Raw genomic sequence first — 18,247 nt, forward strand, 5'->3', positions numbered from 1 at the left:
AAAACTACTCCATCTAGAGGGAGAAATGCAGTTCTGGGTTCTTCTTCATCATGGGCTTGACTCGCAAGCAACCCCCCATCAATCCGATAAACTTTTATGAGAGTTTATTCCACAGCCTTGAGACGGCTGTGGCCTAGTCCATCTTCACCAAAAAGTAGGTTATGTTGGAGAAGACGATGGTGACTGAGGATTTTGCAGATTACCAGATGTTGGAGAAATTCACTTCCCTGGGTTGGGATCCCATGTTTCATCTCGACGGTCTTTGCTACAAGGATCTTGTTCGATATTTTTATTACAACCTGGAGGTGTCCTATGAGAATGGGGAGTACTCTCTTACTAGTCTGGTGAAGGAAGTAAATATCATTTTGACTGTGGATTTGTTGTCAGTCATTTTAGGCATCTCACCTGAGGGTGCCCATTTTTATAATCCCCCGAGGATCAAGGCGGTGGGTCCAGACTTGAGTTTTGAGAAGCAAGAGCACATGTTTAGGACTATTTGTGGCCACAAGGAGCGTCCGTTATTTGAGATAGCTTATAATGTAGACGCCCGAGTGTTTGCACAACTGGCCCAGTTTAACCTGCTCCCCAGAGCGGGTCAGAAGAATCAGGTGAGCTTTATGACAACTTATATTGCTTACAGCATCTTTGTGGCCTTGGAAGAGGATGCACCCCATCTTTGCCTTCCTTATGTCATGATGAAGATGATGGAATACCACATGGATCATCCTAATGACTCTTGTTTCCCTTACGGAAGATTGCTCACTAAGGTATTTGAGTACTTCCAAGTGAACTTATTGAGTGAGGAGGGGAAGTACTCAGGAGATAAGTTCACTAAGGTAAAGTTGTGGAGGATGGGGTTACCAATGCCAATGGAGGCACCACAGGAGGCGGAAGAGCAAGGGCTAGAGAGCATGGAGGGAGAGTACATCAGTGAGAAGGATGATGATTATTTCCCTCATCCAGATGAGGAGGAGATTGATAAGGAGGATATCCTCGAGGAGGAACCTTTAGAGTCCCACACTACTGATCCACACTCTATAGCTCCACCACCTTCAGGTGGGGCTTTTGATTTTTAGAGGTTGTTGGACAGCATTAGTGCCCTAAAGGAAGGGCATGACAAGATTTCTGAGCACGTGGAGGAGAGCGTTGCCCAGGAACTGGCGATACAACATAGGTTGGGGAGGCTGGAGACGAATTTTCAGACTCTAACAGAGGACTTGTATAAAGTTTCCAAGGGCATCACTCTTGATTTTTGTCGAGTGCAAAGAGAGACGGTCCTGATAAATGACAAACTAGATTTTTATTACTACCAATTCCATTACAAATCATGGCCCAAGCGAGGAAGTTCATCCACCGTGCCCAACAACGATTGATGAATCGACGGATTCTCCTCTACTTTCCTTCTTTCCTATATTTTTCTATCGGATGGTATTTATTCTGATATCTTGGGGGTTGTATATTCTGATACATTTCTATGATTTTGGGAACTTGGATATTTATGTGGATATTTATTACTTCTGGATGGTTTTACTTATTTTGATTTATTCTGTTGTGGGTTGGCGGTGACAGTGTGTGTTACCCCCTTTATAATTATCTTTCTGTATGTGATTTATCAGGTGGCTTTTGTAAAATTTTAGAAATTCAATATAACACCATTATGCTGCCAAATTTTTTTATTACATTTTGACTTAATGGTTAATGGAATTGACCAATTAGTCTTTTTGAGTCCTACACTCAAGTATGAAATGAAATGTAAAGATTTAGACATTTGATCTCATTACAAGTTTTAATTCTTTAAAGCTTTTATGTTTACCCAATCCCAGGGTCCTATTATAAGACTCTATGGGATCTAACTTGTATGCTATGAGTGGGTAGAGTATCACGCTCTAATACCACCGCTGTCACACCCCGTTCACACAGAACCAGACCGGTGACCTAGTTAACTCCTATTAACCCAAAACCTGCAAGGATTATCTGATACAGTAACCACATCACAACATACACGCATACTAAGTCAAGTAAATTATGTATTTCAGCAGAAGTCTTATATGTATTTACCTGTAAATACCCCAATACTCTTGATACCCAAATTGTATTATATAATACATTTATATGTGGCCCATAGGCTTGATATATATACAAAAAATACAATTTAAACATCTAGAGCAAAAAATGGATAACATTTCAAAGTAATAAAAAATAATCCTAGTATGGTATCAATGTTGCTGACCCGCAACACAGCTATCGCACGGGCATTCGGCCCCCTTCCTAAGATCTTTAGGGACCCACTAATCCTCCACTGAAAACTCCACAGTGGATAAGCTGTAAAATCATCTAAAAAGTGGAACACACGTGAGATGAGCTCACTAGCCCAGCAAGGGAAAAGAAAGACCCAGCAAGCATACGTAATACAAACGAACCTATATGCACGCAGTTCATTTTATTATCTTAGTCCACCTAGACAACAATTCTAAGTCATAGATTATGTGCTACTCATAACCACAGTGGGCGTATGCTCCAAGTACGAGCCGCGAACGCCATTCCGAGATAATCCCATAGGGTTACCGGAGAAGGCCAGCCATGGGTACCAAGAAGGCCAGCCATGGGTACCAAAAAAGTAAATTACTGTTCCTTAGTGACATTAAAGTAAATTACTGTTTCTCAATGACATTAAAATAAATTACTGTTTCTCAGTGACATTAAAGTAAAATGGGTCTTACCCTATATTAAATTGAAATACTGTTTCTCAGTGACATTAAAGTAAAATGGGTCTTACCCTATATTAAATTGAAAGAAATAGGATTGACCCTCTTGTTATATCACCAAAGTTATCGATAATCCTAATGATCAACCGGACGTACTTCTAACTGCCACCGTTGGTACACAACCTTGGGCTTCCTCCCAGTGATATACCCAACATCTAAATCCCTGCTGGGAAGGATTGCAGTACAGGGATATATCATTCCTAACCACATGCTCCTATGTGAGATAGTACAACTGCACAGTACCACCACGTCCTATTCCATGGGCTACCAATGCATTTGTGTCCAAGCCGACTATGGCATCTAGTCTAGCAATGCAATATATTCGATATTTTAAAGTCATTCATCTCATATCTCAAAGTAAGAATAAGCATTTAACAATTAAAGATAATAGCATGTCAAGTCCTAAATGAATTTCATAATGTACACATCAATGCATGCAATGGCACACGTGGATGACTAGTCTACACACAATAATGAAATGATGATATGGCTAGTCTACAACGAAAATGCAATGGTGAAAAACACTCAAAAATAAAGTCAATGTCTTCTCCCCACTTACCTAGTTGTGTACAAAGATCACTCTTGATACGAGGAAGATCCGACGTGCGATGACGCGCATTTCTAGTACAACCTATCATATAAGAGGTCAAGTTTAGTATGACTCCACTTTAGGTTCATAACCATTGAGGTATGATGATCCCAATGTTTTTAAAACTACTAGAGAAGGTTACCTGATAAATTTGGGCCCAATTGAAACCCGAGAAGTCGATTGGTAGGTCAACCAATGGGCAAAGCACCTACTAGTCCTTGCTCTACCCAGAGGCTCTGCCTAAACCGACGGGTCAGAAGAGGTGGGCCAAGGGCCCACCGGTCTTGCTCGTCGATCGAGCTAGCAGCTTTGTATGAACCAATGGGCCAGAAGTGGTGGGCCAGGAGCCTGTCAGTCTTGTGCGCCGATCGAGCCAATAGCTCAACTAGGACAAGTAAGCTCTGGATTGATGGGTCCGACCATTTTCAGACACCCACCACTCGGAATCGGGATCTTTTAATGTTCTCTTCCTTTCTTCATCCACCTTGGGGAAACCAAAAGGGGTCGATTCGACCTCGTTTTTCATAAATCTAAGGTCACATATCATGATTCCAATATAGATCTATGATCGATTCAAAGTTTAAGTTGGGTTTTACCTCTTTGCTTAAGAACACTTCAAAACCTTCAAATCTTCTCTTTAGCTAAAGAGATCAACAAATGCATCACAAATCTTGCAAGTTTTTCCTTAAAATCCTTCATAAACAACATGTAGGCCCTTCATTAGGCCTTAGATTTACATTCCCAAGAGAGGTTAATAAGATCTAAAGGATTTCTACCAAAATCACAGGGCTTTATTTTGGGCTTCAGGAGGGTTTAAGGAATACCGTCTTTACTCACCTCAAAACGTAGATCTCAAGGTGGGGATCACTAATCCGGCGTCGAAATTGAAAGATTCAACCTCGGTGACCCACGACAACCATCTTCCTCCCTATTTCTTCCTTCTTCCCTTCTCTCTCCTTCTTTTCTCTCTCTTCTTTATTTTTCTCACCCACCGTGTAAAACAGTAAATGAGGGTGAAGAAAGTAATAAAAGCTATTTATAATTGGGTCAAAATATCTAAAGATCAGAGTGGTAGGTCACACTGGTGGGTCCAATCCATCTATTACCACCCATTAGTTAGCCATAACTTAGTCAAATCATTGGGATTTTTGATGGGGCTCGGCCCCAACACGTATTCCACTATTGGTAATCGATTAACACATGTACTTAACATAAAATATGACCACATACCTTTATTACGCTCATATGTCCCGGTGATACGTGCAAGTGCATGGCTTGGGCACATGGACTTCACTAGGCACCAAGTCCAACTCATTTGGCCAACCCGAGTTCAGAGTCATCCTTGCCATCATGTTCCATAAGGTATTCGCCTTGGCTCACTCGAATTCAGGTTCTGTAAGACCAAACCGGACCAATCAGGTAACTAAACCGGGTTTAGAAAGTAGGGTATCACAACAAACCCACCGACGCCAGCCCTTCCATTTTCTTGTCTGAGGTCAGGCGCCATGGTTCTAAGTTTCTTGCAGACCTCGCTGCCAACCAAGGTTACCCCATCACCTGCATCGTCTGCAGTCTCGCCCTTCCTTGGGCAACCCATCTTGCAAGTAATCTTGGCATCCCCGCTGCCCTTCTCTGGATTCATCCCACAATAGTGCTTGACCTCTATCACTACTACTTCCATGGCTATAAAGTTTTCATGAGTACTACTCCTCCTCCTCCTTATGATCACATACAACTTCCTGGAGATTTAACCCTACTCGTGACCAGAGATGTTCCCTCATTCTTCGTCGGATCAAACGATCACAGCAAGCTCTTAAAGCGTTTCAAGAACAGTTTGAGGCGTTAGAACATATCAGGCCACGTAGGATTCCTATCGAAAATCCTGTGGATTATACACTTGGATTCATATCCTCCTCATTACCTTGTATACTAAGATCTCTTACCTTATACACATGGATTCATATCTCCTCATTACCTTTATACTAGGATTTCTTACCTTATACACATGGATTCATATCTCCTCATTACCTTTATACTAGGATTTTTATCTTAGACTTCCTTATATAACAAAATCCAAATCACATGTGACAAGCAAGTCAAAGATTCTTGTATATCTAAATCATCTTTCATTAATGGAATAAATACAACTAAGAAACCCTAAATAATGTTTTGATATGGTATCAGAGCCACAAAAGCTCCACCGAGCGTAGGCACCCTCCCTTTCCATGGTAGCCCCAACAACAAGGCATTGATTACACAGAGACATTCAACCCTGTTGTAAAACCTACCACCGTACAAAATGTGCTCTCTTTGGCTATTACTCGAGGGTGGTCTATCCGTCAGCTTGATGTGCACAATGCCTTCCTCCATGGCTTTCTGACTGAGGAAGTGTACATGAGCCAGCCTCCTGGCTTTTAGGATGCCTCTCTCCTTAATCACATCTGCAAGCTTCAATGCTCTCTATATGGCCTCAAGCAGGCCCCTCGTGCCTAGTTCCATCGCCTATCTCAGTTCCTTCTTCATTCAGGTTTCCATGCTTCACAGACAGATCCCTCTTTATTCATCTACTCTCTAGGGCAGGTTGTGACCTATGTCTTGGTCTATGTGGATGACATTTTGATCACTAGCGATACCTCCACACATGTTAATGTTCTTCTTGGACAACTCTCTGCTGAATTTTTCATTAAGGACTTTGGTCCGTTATATTTTTTCTTGGGCGTTGAGGCTACCCCCATAGCAAAGGCCTTCTCCTATTCTAGCAATGCTATATTACAGACCTTCTTTAGCGTCCGGGTATGACAAACTGCAAGCCTATTCTCACCCCAGTCACTACCTCCGATGGATCATTAGACGCAGGGGGTGCTCTCTTTTCCAACGCCACTCACTATAGGTCTATTGTGGGTGCACTTCAGTATATTACCATCACAAGGCCTGATGTCTCCTTTACTATCAATCGTGCCTATCAATATATGTATTCCCCCACTACGTCGCATTGGTCCCTGGTCAAGCGCATTCTACGCTATCTCAAGCACACTTGCTCTCATGGTCTACTTATTGATCGCTCTTCTCCTCTTCAACTCTAGGAATTTTCTGATGCTGACTGGGCTGGTGACTCTTTTGATCGCAAATCTACAGGAGGCTATGCAGTGCTCTTGGGCACCAATCTTCTATCCTAGAGCTCCCGCAAACAGTGCATCGTGGCTTGTTCTTCCACTAAGGCTGAGTACAAGGCCCTGGCTGACACCACGGCTAAAATCACTTGGCTTCAGTCTCTATTTCGTGAACTGGGGGTCCCACTACAACGCCGTCCTATCCTATGGTGTGACAATATTGGCGCCACCTACCTTTCTGCAAACTTGGTGTTTCATGGCCGTACCAAATATGTGGAAATTGATTTCCACTTTGTTCGTGACAAGGTGGCAAAGACGGATCTCCAGGTTCAATTCATCTCCACGGTTGATCAAATCGCTTACATCTTCACCAAGGGTCTTCCCTCCAAACGATTTCAATTTCTTCGCAACAAGCTGAAAATTCGACCCGTCGAATTATCATCTTGAGAGGGTGTATCAATCCATGTAGGATTCCTATCGAAAATCCTATGGATCTCTTTTACCTTATACACTCAGATTTATATCCTCCTCATTACCTTATACACATGGATTCATATCCTCCTCATTACCTTGTATACTAGGATTCTTATCCTAGACTTCCTTGTATAACAAAATCCATATCACATGTGAATGGTAACTCTTGTATATTTAAACCATCTTTCATCAATGGAATAAACACAACTAAGAAACCCTAAATAATGTTTTGATAGAACAAGAGGCCAAGCCATGGGTTCTGGTGAACACGTTCGATGCCTTCGAACCCCAAGCTCTAGGAGCCATTGGTAAGCTTAATTTGATTGGGATCGGACCTTTGCTTCCATCAGCTTACTTAGATGGTAATGATCCCTCCGAAAAATCTTTCTGAGCAGATTTGTTTTATGGCGGCTCCAAAGACTACATTGAGTGGCTCAACTCAAGAACGGAGGCTTCAGTTGTTTATGTATCCTTTGGAAGCCTTGCCGTTCTATCGAAGCCACAAATGGAAGCCATTTCTAATGGGTTATTAGAAAGTTGCCGGCCATTCCTTTGGGTCATCCGAGGTGGAAAAGAAGACAAAGAGGAAAGAAAGATAATAGATAGGTTGGAAGAACTGAATGAAGTGGGATTGATAGTGCCATGGTGTTCATAGGTGGAGGTTCTTTCTCACCCTTCGGTGGGTTGCTTTGTAACTCACTGCGGGTGGAATTCAACTTTGGAGGATCTGGTTGCGGAAGTACCAATGGTGGCATTTCCACAGTGGTCAAATCAACCTACCAATACGAAGCTGATCCAAGATTTTTGGAGGATGGGAGTGAGGGTGAAGGTAAGTGATGACAAAGACGGTGGAGAAGGGATTGTTAAGGGTGAGGAGATCGTAAGGTGCTTGGAAATGTGGCGGTGGTGTCGGCAATGGTACGTTGATGAGGAGGGTGGGGTTAGTGATTCAAGGCTGGTAGAAAGAATCAGGGGTAAAAATGTCAAAACATGTAGGAAAATGAAGGAGAACCACTATTTTGGATAGTTTTGTAAACCTAAACATTATTTTGTATAATTTTGTTAAGTGAAACACAACTTGGCTAATTTTGTAAAGTGAAACCCAAAAATGGATTATCAAGTAATTTTCCCAATTAAAAAAGCTTCAAACTCTTGTGGCAAGTACCAACCATGATTTATAAAAATTTCCATAATAATAGTAACAGTAAGGATTAAGTACTAACTTTATGAGTCATGTGACATATCACATTGTTTGAGGAAGTCTAGATGCATAATTAATGCCAACTACGCCGTTTTAATGTGTTGTCATTTGTTCATTAAGGGTTGTATCATCTGATGATCTCGTTTGGTGAACTTTAAGATATCTACACATTACATTGTTTGAGGAAGCCTAGATTTGTCCTTTTTAAGGATCGAAAACATTAAAATGTCTATTGAAAACAATTTCTCATCAAATGTATCCTCTATAATAAGTAGAAAGATACCATAAATATTATATATCCAAATTCTATCTATCGAGGGAATTAAACAATCTTTCATGATCGAATGTGAATATTTGAATGAAATGATAGTACATTACGGAAATGATAGTACATTACGAGATTATATTAGTTCTTTCCCTTCAAGGGAGGATACTAATTCCATCCCTTCTATAAAAGATATTATGGGATTATAATAGTTCTTTCCCTTCTAGGGAAGATACTAATTCCATCCCTTCTATAAAAGATATTATGGGATTATAATAGTTCTTTCCCTTCTAGGGAAGATACTAATCGCAGTGATTACTAATTCCCGAGGTGTAGATCTACATGTTTCTTAATAAATTTTAACTCAATGGTATAGTACTTGGCTTTTAAGTGCAGTTACAACCTTTTAACACAAATTACCAATGCCCCCTTATCCATATCTAGCTACTATGGTACACAACTTTCATCATTCGCACATCCAATGATGTATAACGTCGTAAAGTAAAATATCTCAAGAAAAAGGGGAAAAGAATACTCCCTGGTCAGGCAGCCTTTGCACTAGACATGAGGTTGCAAAATGACACAACAATCTCTGTAAAACCCCAAAACCCCACTCCCCCTTGATGCCCATGGGCATAGTTAGCAAATTCGGATTCGGGAATTATTCGGGCGGAGAATTATTCGGAATAATTTGATTGATTAATTTAAGGATTCGGTCAAAAAAGCGGACAAAATAAAAATCGGAGTCGGATTCGGATTCGAGAATTATTCGATTAAAAAAATAAAAGTCGGGCAAAAAATTCGGATATTATTTTTATAGTTTATTGTATATTTTTTATTTATCAAGTTATTAACTTGATTTGTATACTTAGAAAGAGAAAATTACTTTATACAATAAAGTAAAAAACTATGAAAAAATTATCATTGAGCGATGGAAGCAATGGTTATTGTAATCCAATTTCTACTCATGAAATAGATTAGGCCCCAAAAGAGTGAAAGCAAGATTACAACTACAATAAAACAAATAAATAAATTGACCACAAAAAATTTTCACTATCATTTTGCTTGGGTTCGCAAGACCCATATTGCATTAAGACGCACTAATTTTTCAAAATTAAAGCAACAATATAAAAGAAGATTGATTGATACAGCAATATGAATCTGTCCTGGTCCCCCGGAACCTCAAATTATCCATCAAGGCTTGATATTTCCCCTATCTTAGGATGAACTGATGAAGTTATGGGAAGAAATGAAACAAAGAGTAGATTCGTACGATTGTTACAGAAAAATTAGATGGAGAAAAAAGATGGGAAGAAGGAGGCGGAAATTTGTGGGAGAAGAAGATGAAAAAAAATATATATATATTTCGGTGGTGGGTACCATGGGTTTCATATATGACGTTTTGTTTTTAAATACTGTTTAAGTGTACCGAATAATTCGGTTAAATTCGGTTCGGCCCGAATTATTTGCGTTTTAAATTCAAATTAGTAAAAAACGCGTTTTTTATCGAATTTTATTTTTAATTCGGAATCGGTCTGAATTTTTGATTTAATTCGGAAAAATTCGATTCGGCCGAATAATTCACGAATTATTCGGCTGAATTGTTAACTAGGCCCATGGGTGCTCCCTCATCGCACAACCAAGGAGTGTTCATTTCCTCGAGAAAAAATAGCTTGATAGAAGTATTTGTTATGGTACATCTTATGATTTTCCATAACTTTGGATGCATTTTTCAACAAATAAAATGCTACTTTTGCGTTGATGGATCGACCCAATGCTGATGTCACATGAATTTAAAACTTGATTTTAAAAATTGAAAATCAAATTTTTATGGGCAAAGAAGACTAGGCAAGTTCAACTGGCAAGTAGAAAGCTGATAGAAAGCATTTCTGTGGAGTCTCAGCAACAAATTCAATAGCGAATGACACGAAAAACCCTGCATCAAAAGCTGTGAGGTACAATGCATCAAAAGCTCCTGATCTGATCTATTCAATCCAAGAACACCGATTATCCAGCCGTGTTTCCAAGTTATTAACAAAATTAACTACAAATTATGAATAATGAAAGAACAAATGAACAATGTACACCATCTTCACTTCTCTTGGTTCAATTATCTGTGCATTCTCCTACAGATCTACAAAGATACCATCCCACAAGAATGGGCAAATCATGCATGCCATGAGATGCTAGTTCCTTCTACTACAAAACTTCGGGGAAAGGCGATCCACAAATAAAAGAGACAAGATTGTAGTTCAACAAATACATCTTCCCACTGAAGATTGGTGTAAGATCTGCAAAACCTCGGCAAGTTCCTAAGACCTGCCTCTTCAGACGACTCCAGGAATCATCGAAACAGAAGTATAATCATAAGCATGCAACCAGGTAACCATGCAGAAATTCTGTGCTCAACTGAAGATGAAGTTGAAGTGGATGTCGCTGTCGCATTACTTGCAGCACTGGAATTGCTACTGGCATGAAAAAAAATGGCATTTTTACAATTTGAAGAATAAGACAGGTAGAATTGCTTGTGACTTGGAAGCACTATCAAAGAGTTTATCACGTTACATACCCGGAAGTCATGTACACGCAGTTATCATAGCCTGCACACAAACATATAAATTGAGTTAATCTTCCACCAGGCAGGGATTGCAATTGGAGTGGAGTCCTTTTACGCAGTCAACTAGAATAAATTACAGAAAAATGTTTCTATCAATAAACAATTAGAGTAATGTTTGAAAAGATGAGCACACATGAGGCACCCATAGAACCTCTCCACCTTGGCATCAATGTAGAGATAGACTTAATATGTGAACATGACATTTTACAAGCAAAGGAGATCACTTTGTGAGGTGGAGAGTGGTGTAAATAAATTATTGTCAGGCTTAGTAAAAAATCTCTGGTTCTCTCAGGTGGATGTAGGCATTTGTGCCGAACCACGTTATATTCCTCATGTTGTGTGTGATTGTTTGCTTGGTTTCTTCCTCGTGGTCGCGCACTCATCCCAATAACTTAGTTTCTAATGAACTTATTTACCATGTCATAATCCTCTTAAGAGTAAGAACAGTGAACAGCATCAAAAGAAGTCCAAGGGAGAACCAAGCAACTAGAAAAAATGGTTCAAAATCACATTATTGAGCTTCATTCTGCGCCAGGTTTGACAACTACACGGATAATGTAGAATATATTTAACCAGAAAACATACCTGAAAATAGTATTACAGTTTTGCTTTTTCAGTTAGATAACAATTATAGGAACAATAGAAGCTACCAGATCATACAACAGATTGACTTGTCTAGTTTTAGTACAAATCATACAAATGGTTGAACCAAAAGGTAAAAAATAAAAAAATAAAAAAAATAAAAACTAATAAACTATGCTACTAGGTTGAAGTTTATTTAATTAGCACCCAAGTGATTGGTCTTTTCCTTACATGCACCATAAAGGCTAAAATATTATCCAAACAAATTTATGCATCCTCAAGTCTTAACATGCCAAAATAGCTGTCTAGAGAAATACACCAATCATAGATCTCAATGAAAGCCCCCATTTAATTGATAAATATTTCCCCCTTTTCCCTGTTAGCTGTTATATTAATTAGCTAGGTTTGGACAAGTGTAACAAGAGAAGAGTTTGAGATGCAGTGGTCTTACCTGGGTTCTTATTAGTTTTCACCCCTGTACCCCCAAAGCTGCAAGCTATGTCAGTAGCTCCATTTTGCTGGTAATAACTGTTGAAGGCATATGATGCATGGGAGAGTAATGTATCAGGCTGGTAACAAGGCTGGCTAGGCTGGATAGCCGAACAATCAACATTCCCAGGACCACAAGCCCAATCTAGAGCACTCTGCAAGTCTAGTTCTGAAGCAGTAGATGATGCAATGCACCAGGTCCCATTAGAACTTGTAATGTTTGCCTGTGTAGTCATGTCCACAACCCCTCTTCCAGTAAAATCCAGGCTGTAGACGCTTGTCTGGTCAGGGTAAAACAAACCCCAGTTTCTCTCAGATTCCAACCCGGGTTTCCTATTCTCGTTAAACAATGAAAATATATAGACATCAAGAACCTCTCCTGGCTTTGCTGGAGTTCCTGTATTATTGATAACATGGCGGATAAGATTATTGTTATATTTCTGGGCATTATCAGGAGTTGCAGCTTTCTCCTTGGTTGATCCTTTTGAAGGCCACCCTGTCTCAGTAATCATGACTTTTATTGTTCTGAAATTTAGAGCCATTAGTGAGAAATAGATGGCATCTATCTGGGCATCTAACATGTTTGTATAAATCAACCCAGTGTTTGGATCAATAACTTCTGATGAAGACTCAAACAGAGCATAGTCCAGAGAAACATTTGGGGAGTCCCTATAAGCATAGTAAGGATAAATATCAACCATGAATGGGGACCTGTTCTCTGCAAGAAAGTCCAACATGGGTTTCAAGAAGGAAGCATGGCTGCTATTAAAAGCCCCAGCTGATGGAGGGAACGAACGAGATAAGACCCCAAGTGAATGAGTACTGGACACTTTGATCTTCTTATGCAGACCAGTTTTTCTCAGAGCTGCAAGGACGTTGTACATGGCAGGTACAACAAGGGCAGATACATTGGTAGAGCTTTCTGTGACTTCAGCTCCAACGGTTATGTATGTAATCTTTGTGGCAGGGTAGTAAGGCAGGATGCTGTTCTTCAACCAAGTATCCACATTGGATTGAAACTGGGAGAATGGCAGTAGGTCAGAATTTGGTACTCCAATCATGAGCTCTACTCCAGTATTGGCAAAGGCCTTGAGAACCTGAATATTGGAATCATAGATCCTTGAATATTTGATATTGTGCAGTCGAACAAGTTGGGCTACTTTATCAGGGGTGGGAAGGTCATCAGCATTTCTCCCATAGCAGACTCCAATTGTGCTTCCCCTGCATAGCACTGTCACAGAAACCAACTAGGTTAGGAAACAGTTGGTTTTAACAGTGAAGAAACATAAAGCCCTTAGGAAACAGGAAAGATTTCACTTCTTTCTATATTTTTACAGGGTGGGTTGGGGCGGGGGGGGGTTGGGACTAGCGGATTTGAAAGATCAATTTCTAATGTAGAAACAATACATCATAAATTTCCAACAACGAAAAAAAAATCAATAGATCATAAATTGATTTGACTTTTTAACAGTTCTAGCATCCAAACAACAAAAACGAGAAATTAGAAAAATATTACATAAACATAAACAGACTAAAAAGTTTAAGCTCAAACATGAAAGTCTAGGAGCTAGTACAAGCATGTTAAACAAGTGAACTTCTATGCTTTGATCCTGCATCAAATAGATAGCCCAGTCACCCACATTTATAAGGAAAAATGTATTACAACCACAGTGCATTGACTGAATCCTAACCAGTCAACATAGGATTCCCTTTTCCTTCTGCCAGGTGTTGAAGCTTTTAGACCAAAGATGGATGAAAATTGATCTTCTTAGGGGTCAAAGTGTCAGAACCCTTCAAAGCATGCAAGAATTTAGTCTACTACAATTGTTTGCCATTTTTCCATTGCAATGGCACCATCCATAGACTAACAATTCAAAATAGTTTTTATTACACAGTCAATTACTTTCTAACCTAGATTTCCCCGCAAAGCTGTGTCCTGATTTTTATTTCTTCTGACTAAAGAACTTTCTGTGCATTCTATGGACAATCAAACATGGGAATCAATTGGGCTATATTCTCATATGTGGTCTACCAAACTATGAAGAAACAAAATGAAACACGGTTAACAGATTTCCATATGGATATTGCAGCAAAAGATTTCCTACTTTCAGAGTTTTGGTAGCATGCATTGGAGAACATTCTGCAAATTGCAAAAGTGGATTATATGATGGACTTGACAGTAGCAAGCATGCCACTCACAAAACACAAGTCAACCAGGCTCAGCCCACCAGCAGATTGATTTGATTTGGATGACTTTGAGACAGTAATGATAAGGCCAAAAGAAATGGTGCATATTTGAGGTTTTGGTAGTTAAGTTATCCACCCAAAAACTCAAGCTATTAACTGAAGAGGCCCAACTTGTATATGAAGTCCAGCGAGTCGATGTGGGATTATTGCTTAACACTCCACACCTCACGTGTGTCTCCCCATGGGTGGTTATACATGTGATGCGTGTGGTCCCTCATAGCTCAACCATATAGGCAGATATATTATCATAGTATTGTTCATGGTTGCCTTAATACCATGTTGGGTTATCTAATCCAAAAGCTTAAGCTATTATGTGGAGAGGCCTAACTGACATGTAAAGTCATCCAAGGCCCAGACTTAGACGATGTGGGATTATCCCTAACAAGGGGCTGCAAGCTTATCCCTTTCTACCACTCCAAAAAAAAGCAAATGAAAGTGAAAAGTCACCATTAACATGAGAACACTACAGAAAATAAGTTGTCTGGCCACATGAGTTATGCAAGGATCTTGCAAGACTTTAATCCAAACATCAAATGACAATTGAAGTCTTGAATACAGTCACAGCCCTGATCCTCCTCTCATCATGCACAGCAGTCTCAAGCAATCCAATTATTCAAAGCACCAAAACTACTTATATTCGGTGGTTTCGATCACATGACCTTTAGCTTCAAGTTTCTTCTCATATTTGTGAATATATATGATTGGTGGACCCAAATATTAACTCCATTTTTTATTAAAAATTAATTCATTTGCATTAGCTCCTCATGGGGAGTAAAAGAAAATAAGAAGAAGCAGAATGGTGAGGAGAAGGATAAAAGCGCCTAGTACATTTGATCTGTCTTAGTTGTGAGATTCATTTAATTATTAAACTCAATGGAGCACTTTGCATTAATTAGCATGCAATGATGCATTCATTTCATGCAAAATACGCAACTTGCACATTTATAAAAACTCACGTATTGAGATGAAGTTCTATTGGAAGCTCTGACCTTGGTTATCAAGTTTCAGCTATATATGCCTCACAACAGGCGCTGAAATTTGCAATTCATGCTACAATGATCAAGTTTTTCCACGCCATAAAGAAATTGGATTGTCAAGGTTCTCTGATTTATGTTTTATTACTTTTTCACAACCCACCTCCTCACCCAAAAAGAAAGAAAGAAAAAAAAAAGAAGGCCAGGACTAAAAACTAAGCTTATGTATCCAAGGTTATCTTTGGCGATGCTTCTCTCTCTTCAAAGCATAGCTTCTCTCTAATCATCATAAAATGCAGGTCAATCTTCAATTTGACCATCAAATAGAACTAGGAAATGGTAAAATATATGTTGCAATTAACACAATTTTTTTTTTTTTTTTTTCATGAATAAGATCACATGCTGAGTCTTATCAAAACTGAATTTTTCCTAGATCGAATTGTGTAAAAGGTTAACATACAAAGTTGGTTATGATTTCTTAAGTAACTAATTTTTCTTTTAGCAGGAAAGCCAGCAAACTAGGGTATCGATTTACAGTCCCTTTGTCCAATATATTGCAGCACAGATCTTTCTTTATTGCAAACTGGAAAGTATAAGGATGTAGGACTTTATTGGGGGGTTCCATTCGTTTCGATGTACAATGGCTGGAAGTGGAAAAATAAACATAATTTTTTTTTTAAAGGGATTGTTTCATCAAACATGAGGGATGATATTTCCCTTACTTTATTTCACTTGCAAGCATTTCAATCGAAACAAAGCGAGCCATAAGGTGGAAACATATAGTGATAAGATGAAGTCATGGAATTGTGGTCACATATTGCTGTTGTTATCTATACTCCTTGGCTACTTGTGGCTTATATGACCTCTCATTTATTCCTCCGAGTCTTGGACAATTGAGACATGTGAAACAATTTGATACATCATGATCATTTTGAAAGAAAAATTATGTCCTTAACCATCACCCAGATTGAACTAATTGTTTCAGAGAATACATATACTCTATGATGTCTGAGAGTAAAGAATATCTCTTTAGAGATCTCAATTGTTACATAGTATTCATATTACTACTTGTTTTTGTGTTGTTTCCTTTATGGTTGATAGATAAACAGACCAGGATACAAACCAGACATGCTAAATATATCATGACCAAGATACATAACCTAACCAAATAGGCTTATTCTGAAAACTTGACTTTAGACACCATCTCAGAAACAATCAAGTCATACGGCACAACATTCAGCATGGAATGGCTTCTGGACAGTCAAGATGCAACAAGTTTAAGCATATCAACAAGGATACCATGTATAATATTTCAGGAACAATTATTCATAATTATCATTACATGAAAAGAAAACTGCCTTCCCATGAAGATGTCTCACTCCAAGTTTCCAACCAATTAATCTAGTGACTTCATTACTAACATAAACAAGTCCACACAAAAACAATGCATAAAAGCCCCTAAAGTAGTTAATTGCAGAGGCACCCCTAGCAGAGTCCAACTTAGCATTATGCACAATAGCTCTAAATAATGCAAAAACAGACTCTGTTCAGCATCCAAAGATCACAGTGCCACAAACACTCACCTGATTAAGTTTGATTATAAGTAACAAAAATAAAGGAATAATCAAAGAACAAGGAGACTAATAATATTTGAGTTCCTACTCTTTCATAATGCGGTCAAGACTAGAAATCCATCCTTCAACTACAATAGTGAGGCATTAAGAGATGGAGAGAAACTCTAGAGAGAGAAGATGAAGGGTAAACCTAAATCAGAGAGAACAGTAGAAATGTAGTTTTCAGAAACACTAACACAATCAGGAGCAGACAAGTTAGAGACGAGAAATAAAAACATGCTATTAGATTAAGAAGCTCTGACAAGGATAATAATCTGTTCCACTTAAGAAGAAATTCTTTCCACTTTCGAAATGGCGCATGAGGAATCGTTGTGCAATGGGATACCGAAGATAAACCCGTTTCAAATTAGCCACTGAAAATGAAAAGCCACTAAAGCAAGGAAATTTTCTGGGTTTTCCTTTTTGGGTTGTGTTGGTGGATGAATGAAAGAATGAGAGAATGAGAAAGATAGGAAGGAAATGCACAGAAAGAGAAAGAGAAAGAGAAGACCATAAATGCAACACTAACCTGCAAAGAAATGGAGAATAAGCAGTAACAAGAGACGAACCGCGGAGACAAAGCCAGGAATCCACGCCATTGCTCCCCCGCCCCCCAGTCCTCTCCTCCACACACGCCTTCAGTCCTTCACTTTCTCTACACCCTTTCGTTTAGCCTTCTTTCATGGGTTCTGACAGTAACGTTTTATTTGCTTGCTTCGGTTCTTTCTCCCAGACCAATTTGAAACTGAGAGAGAGAGAGAGAGAGAGAGAGAGAGAGAGAGAGAGAGAGAGATGGCAGATGTAACGGACAGAAAGGCTCGAGCTTTTTGGCCAGAATAGCGAGGTTCGTGCGGTGGGATGGAATTGGAATTTGGAACTTGTAAGCGGACTTGAAGAGTGAGTTATGAAATAGGGTTGAGACTGTGCGCCTCGAATCTACAGCTCACCTGAGCTCGAGCAGGTTTGTTGTGCACTGTCCGAGACTTGGGTGTGTGTTGTTCAGACTTCAGAATCAAAACCCAAAAGAGTCAGTCTTCACTGTTCAGACATCAGTACTTGCACTACACGCTGACGCGGCTCACACGACAACCGTGCAAGGCATTATCTGAAATGAAGAATATATTATATTTTATAGAATCCCATAGTGGTCCACTCATCCCAGTAATTTATATAGTCCCAAAAAGTAAATTTTGTAGAATCCAATACAGTTTTCCCAAAGTGGTCCGCTCATCCCAGTTCTTCCCATCACAAACCGGGGGCTTCAACGGCGCAACTCTGCCTGGTCTGTTTCCATGTCCATCTCCCTCTTTACACGCTCCCT

The 18,247-nt window shown here is 39.4% G+C and overlaps 1 protein-coding gene and 1 pseudogene across 2 annotated transcripts; one reads left to right on the forward strand and one right to left on the reverse strand.

Annotated features, from left to right (window-relative positions):
* Positions 1-4,704: 4,704 nt before the first annotated feature.
* On the forward strand, positions 4,705-7,965 carry LOC122069106 (annotated as a pseudogene).
* A 2,400-nt stretch (positions 7,966-10,365) lies between these two features.
* Positions 10,366-17,968, reverse strand: LOC122069111 (glucan endo-1,3-beta-glucosidase 13-like). Of its 2 annotated transcripts, none has more exons than XM_042633044.1 (4): positions 17,456-17,968; positions 12,055-13,323; positions 10,974-11,004; positions 10,366-10,869 (listed from the first exon to the last, which is right to left on the reverse strand). In XM_042633044.1, the coding sequence occupies exons 1-4, from the start codon at positions 17,523-17,525 to the stop codon at positions 10,749-10,751; spliced, it is 1,491 nt and encodes a 496-aa protein (XP_042488978.1). In that variant the 5' UTR covers positions 17,526-17,968; the 3' UTR covers positions 10,366-10,748. The 2 variants fall into 2 exon arrangements, with proteins under 2 accessions (XP_042488978.1, XP_042488977.1); XM_042633043.1 differs by having other exon boundaries at positions 10,366-10,872; positions 17,456-17,958.
* Positions 17,969-18,247: the final 279 nt, after the last annotated feature.

This window comes from Macadamia integrifolia, unplaced genomic scaffold (genome assembly GCF_013358625.1).
Source record: "Macadamia integrifolia cultivar HAES 741 unplaced genomic scaffold, SCU_Mint_v3 scaffold535, whole genome shotgun sequence".
In the NCBI taxonomy this organism is placed as follows: Eukaryota; Viridiplantae; Streptophyta; class Magnoliopsida; order Proteales; family Proteaceae; genus Macadamia; species Macadamia integrifolia.

What these genes read in the sequence shown, in the direction of transcription:
- LOC122069111 (XM_042633043.1), bottom strand. Translation starts at nt 17,525, where the DNA reads ATGGCGTGGATTCCTGGCTTTGTCTCCGCGGTTCGTCTCTTGTTACTG. An exon ending in TATTCTCCATTTCTTTGCAG is followed by an intron (nt 13,324 to 17,455) that starts GTTAGTGTTGCA and finishes TTTCTGTGACAG; the next exon opens with TGCTATGCAGGGGAAGCACA. An exon ending in GAAAACTAATAAGAACCCAG is followed by an intron (nt 11,005 to 12,054) that starts GTAAGACCACTG and finishes GTTTGTGTGCAG; the next exon opens with GCTATGATAACTGCGTGTAC.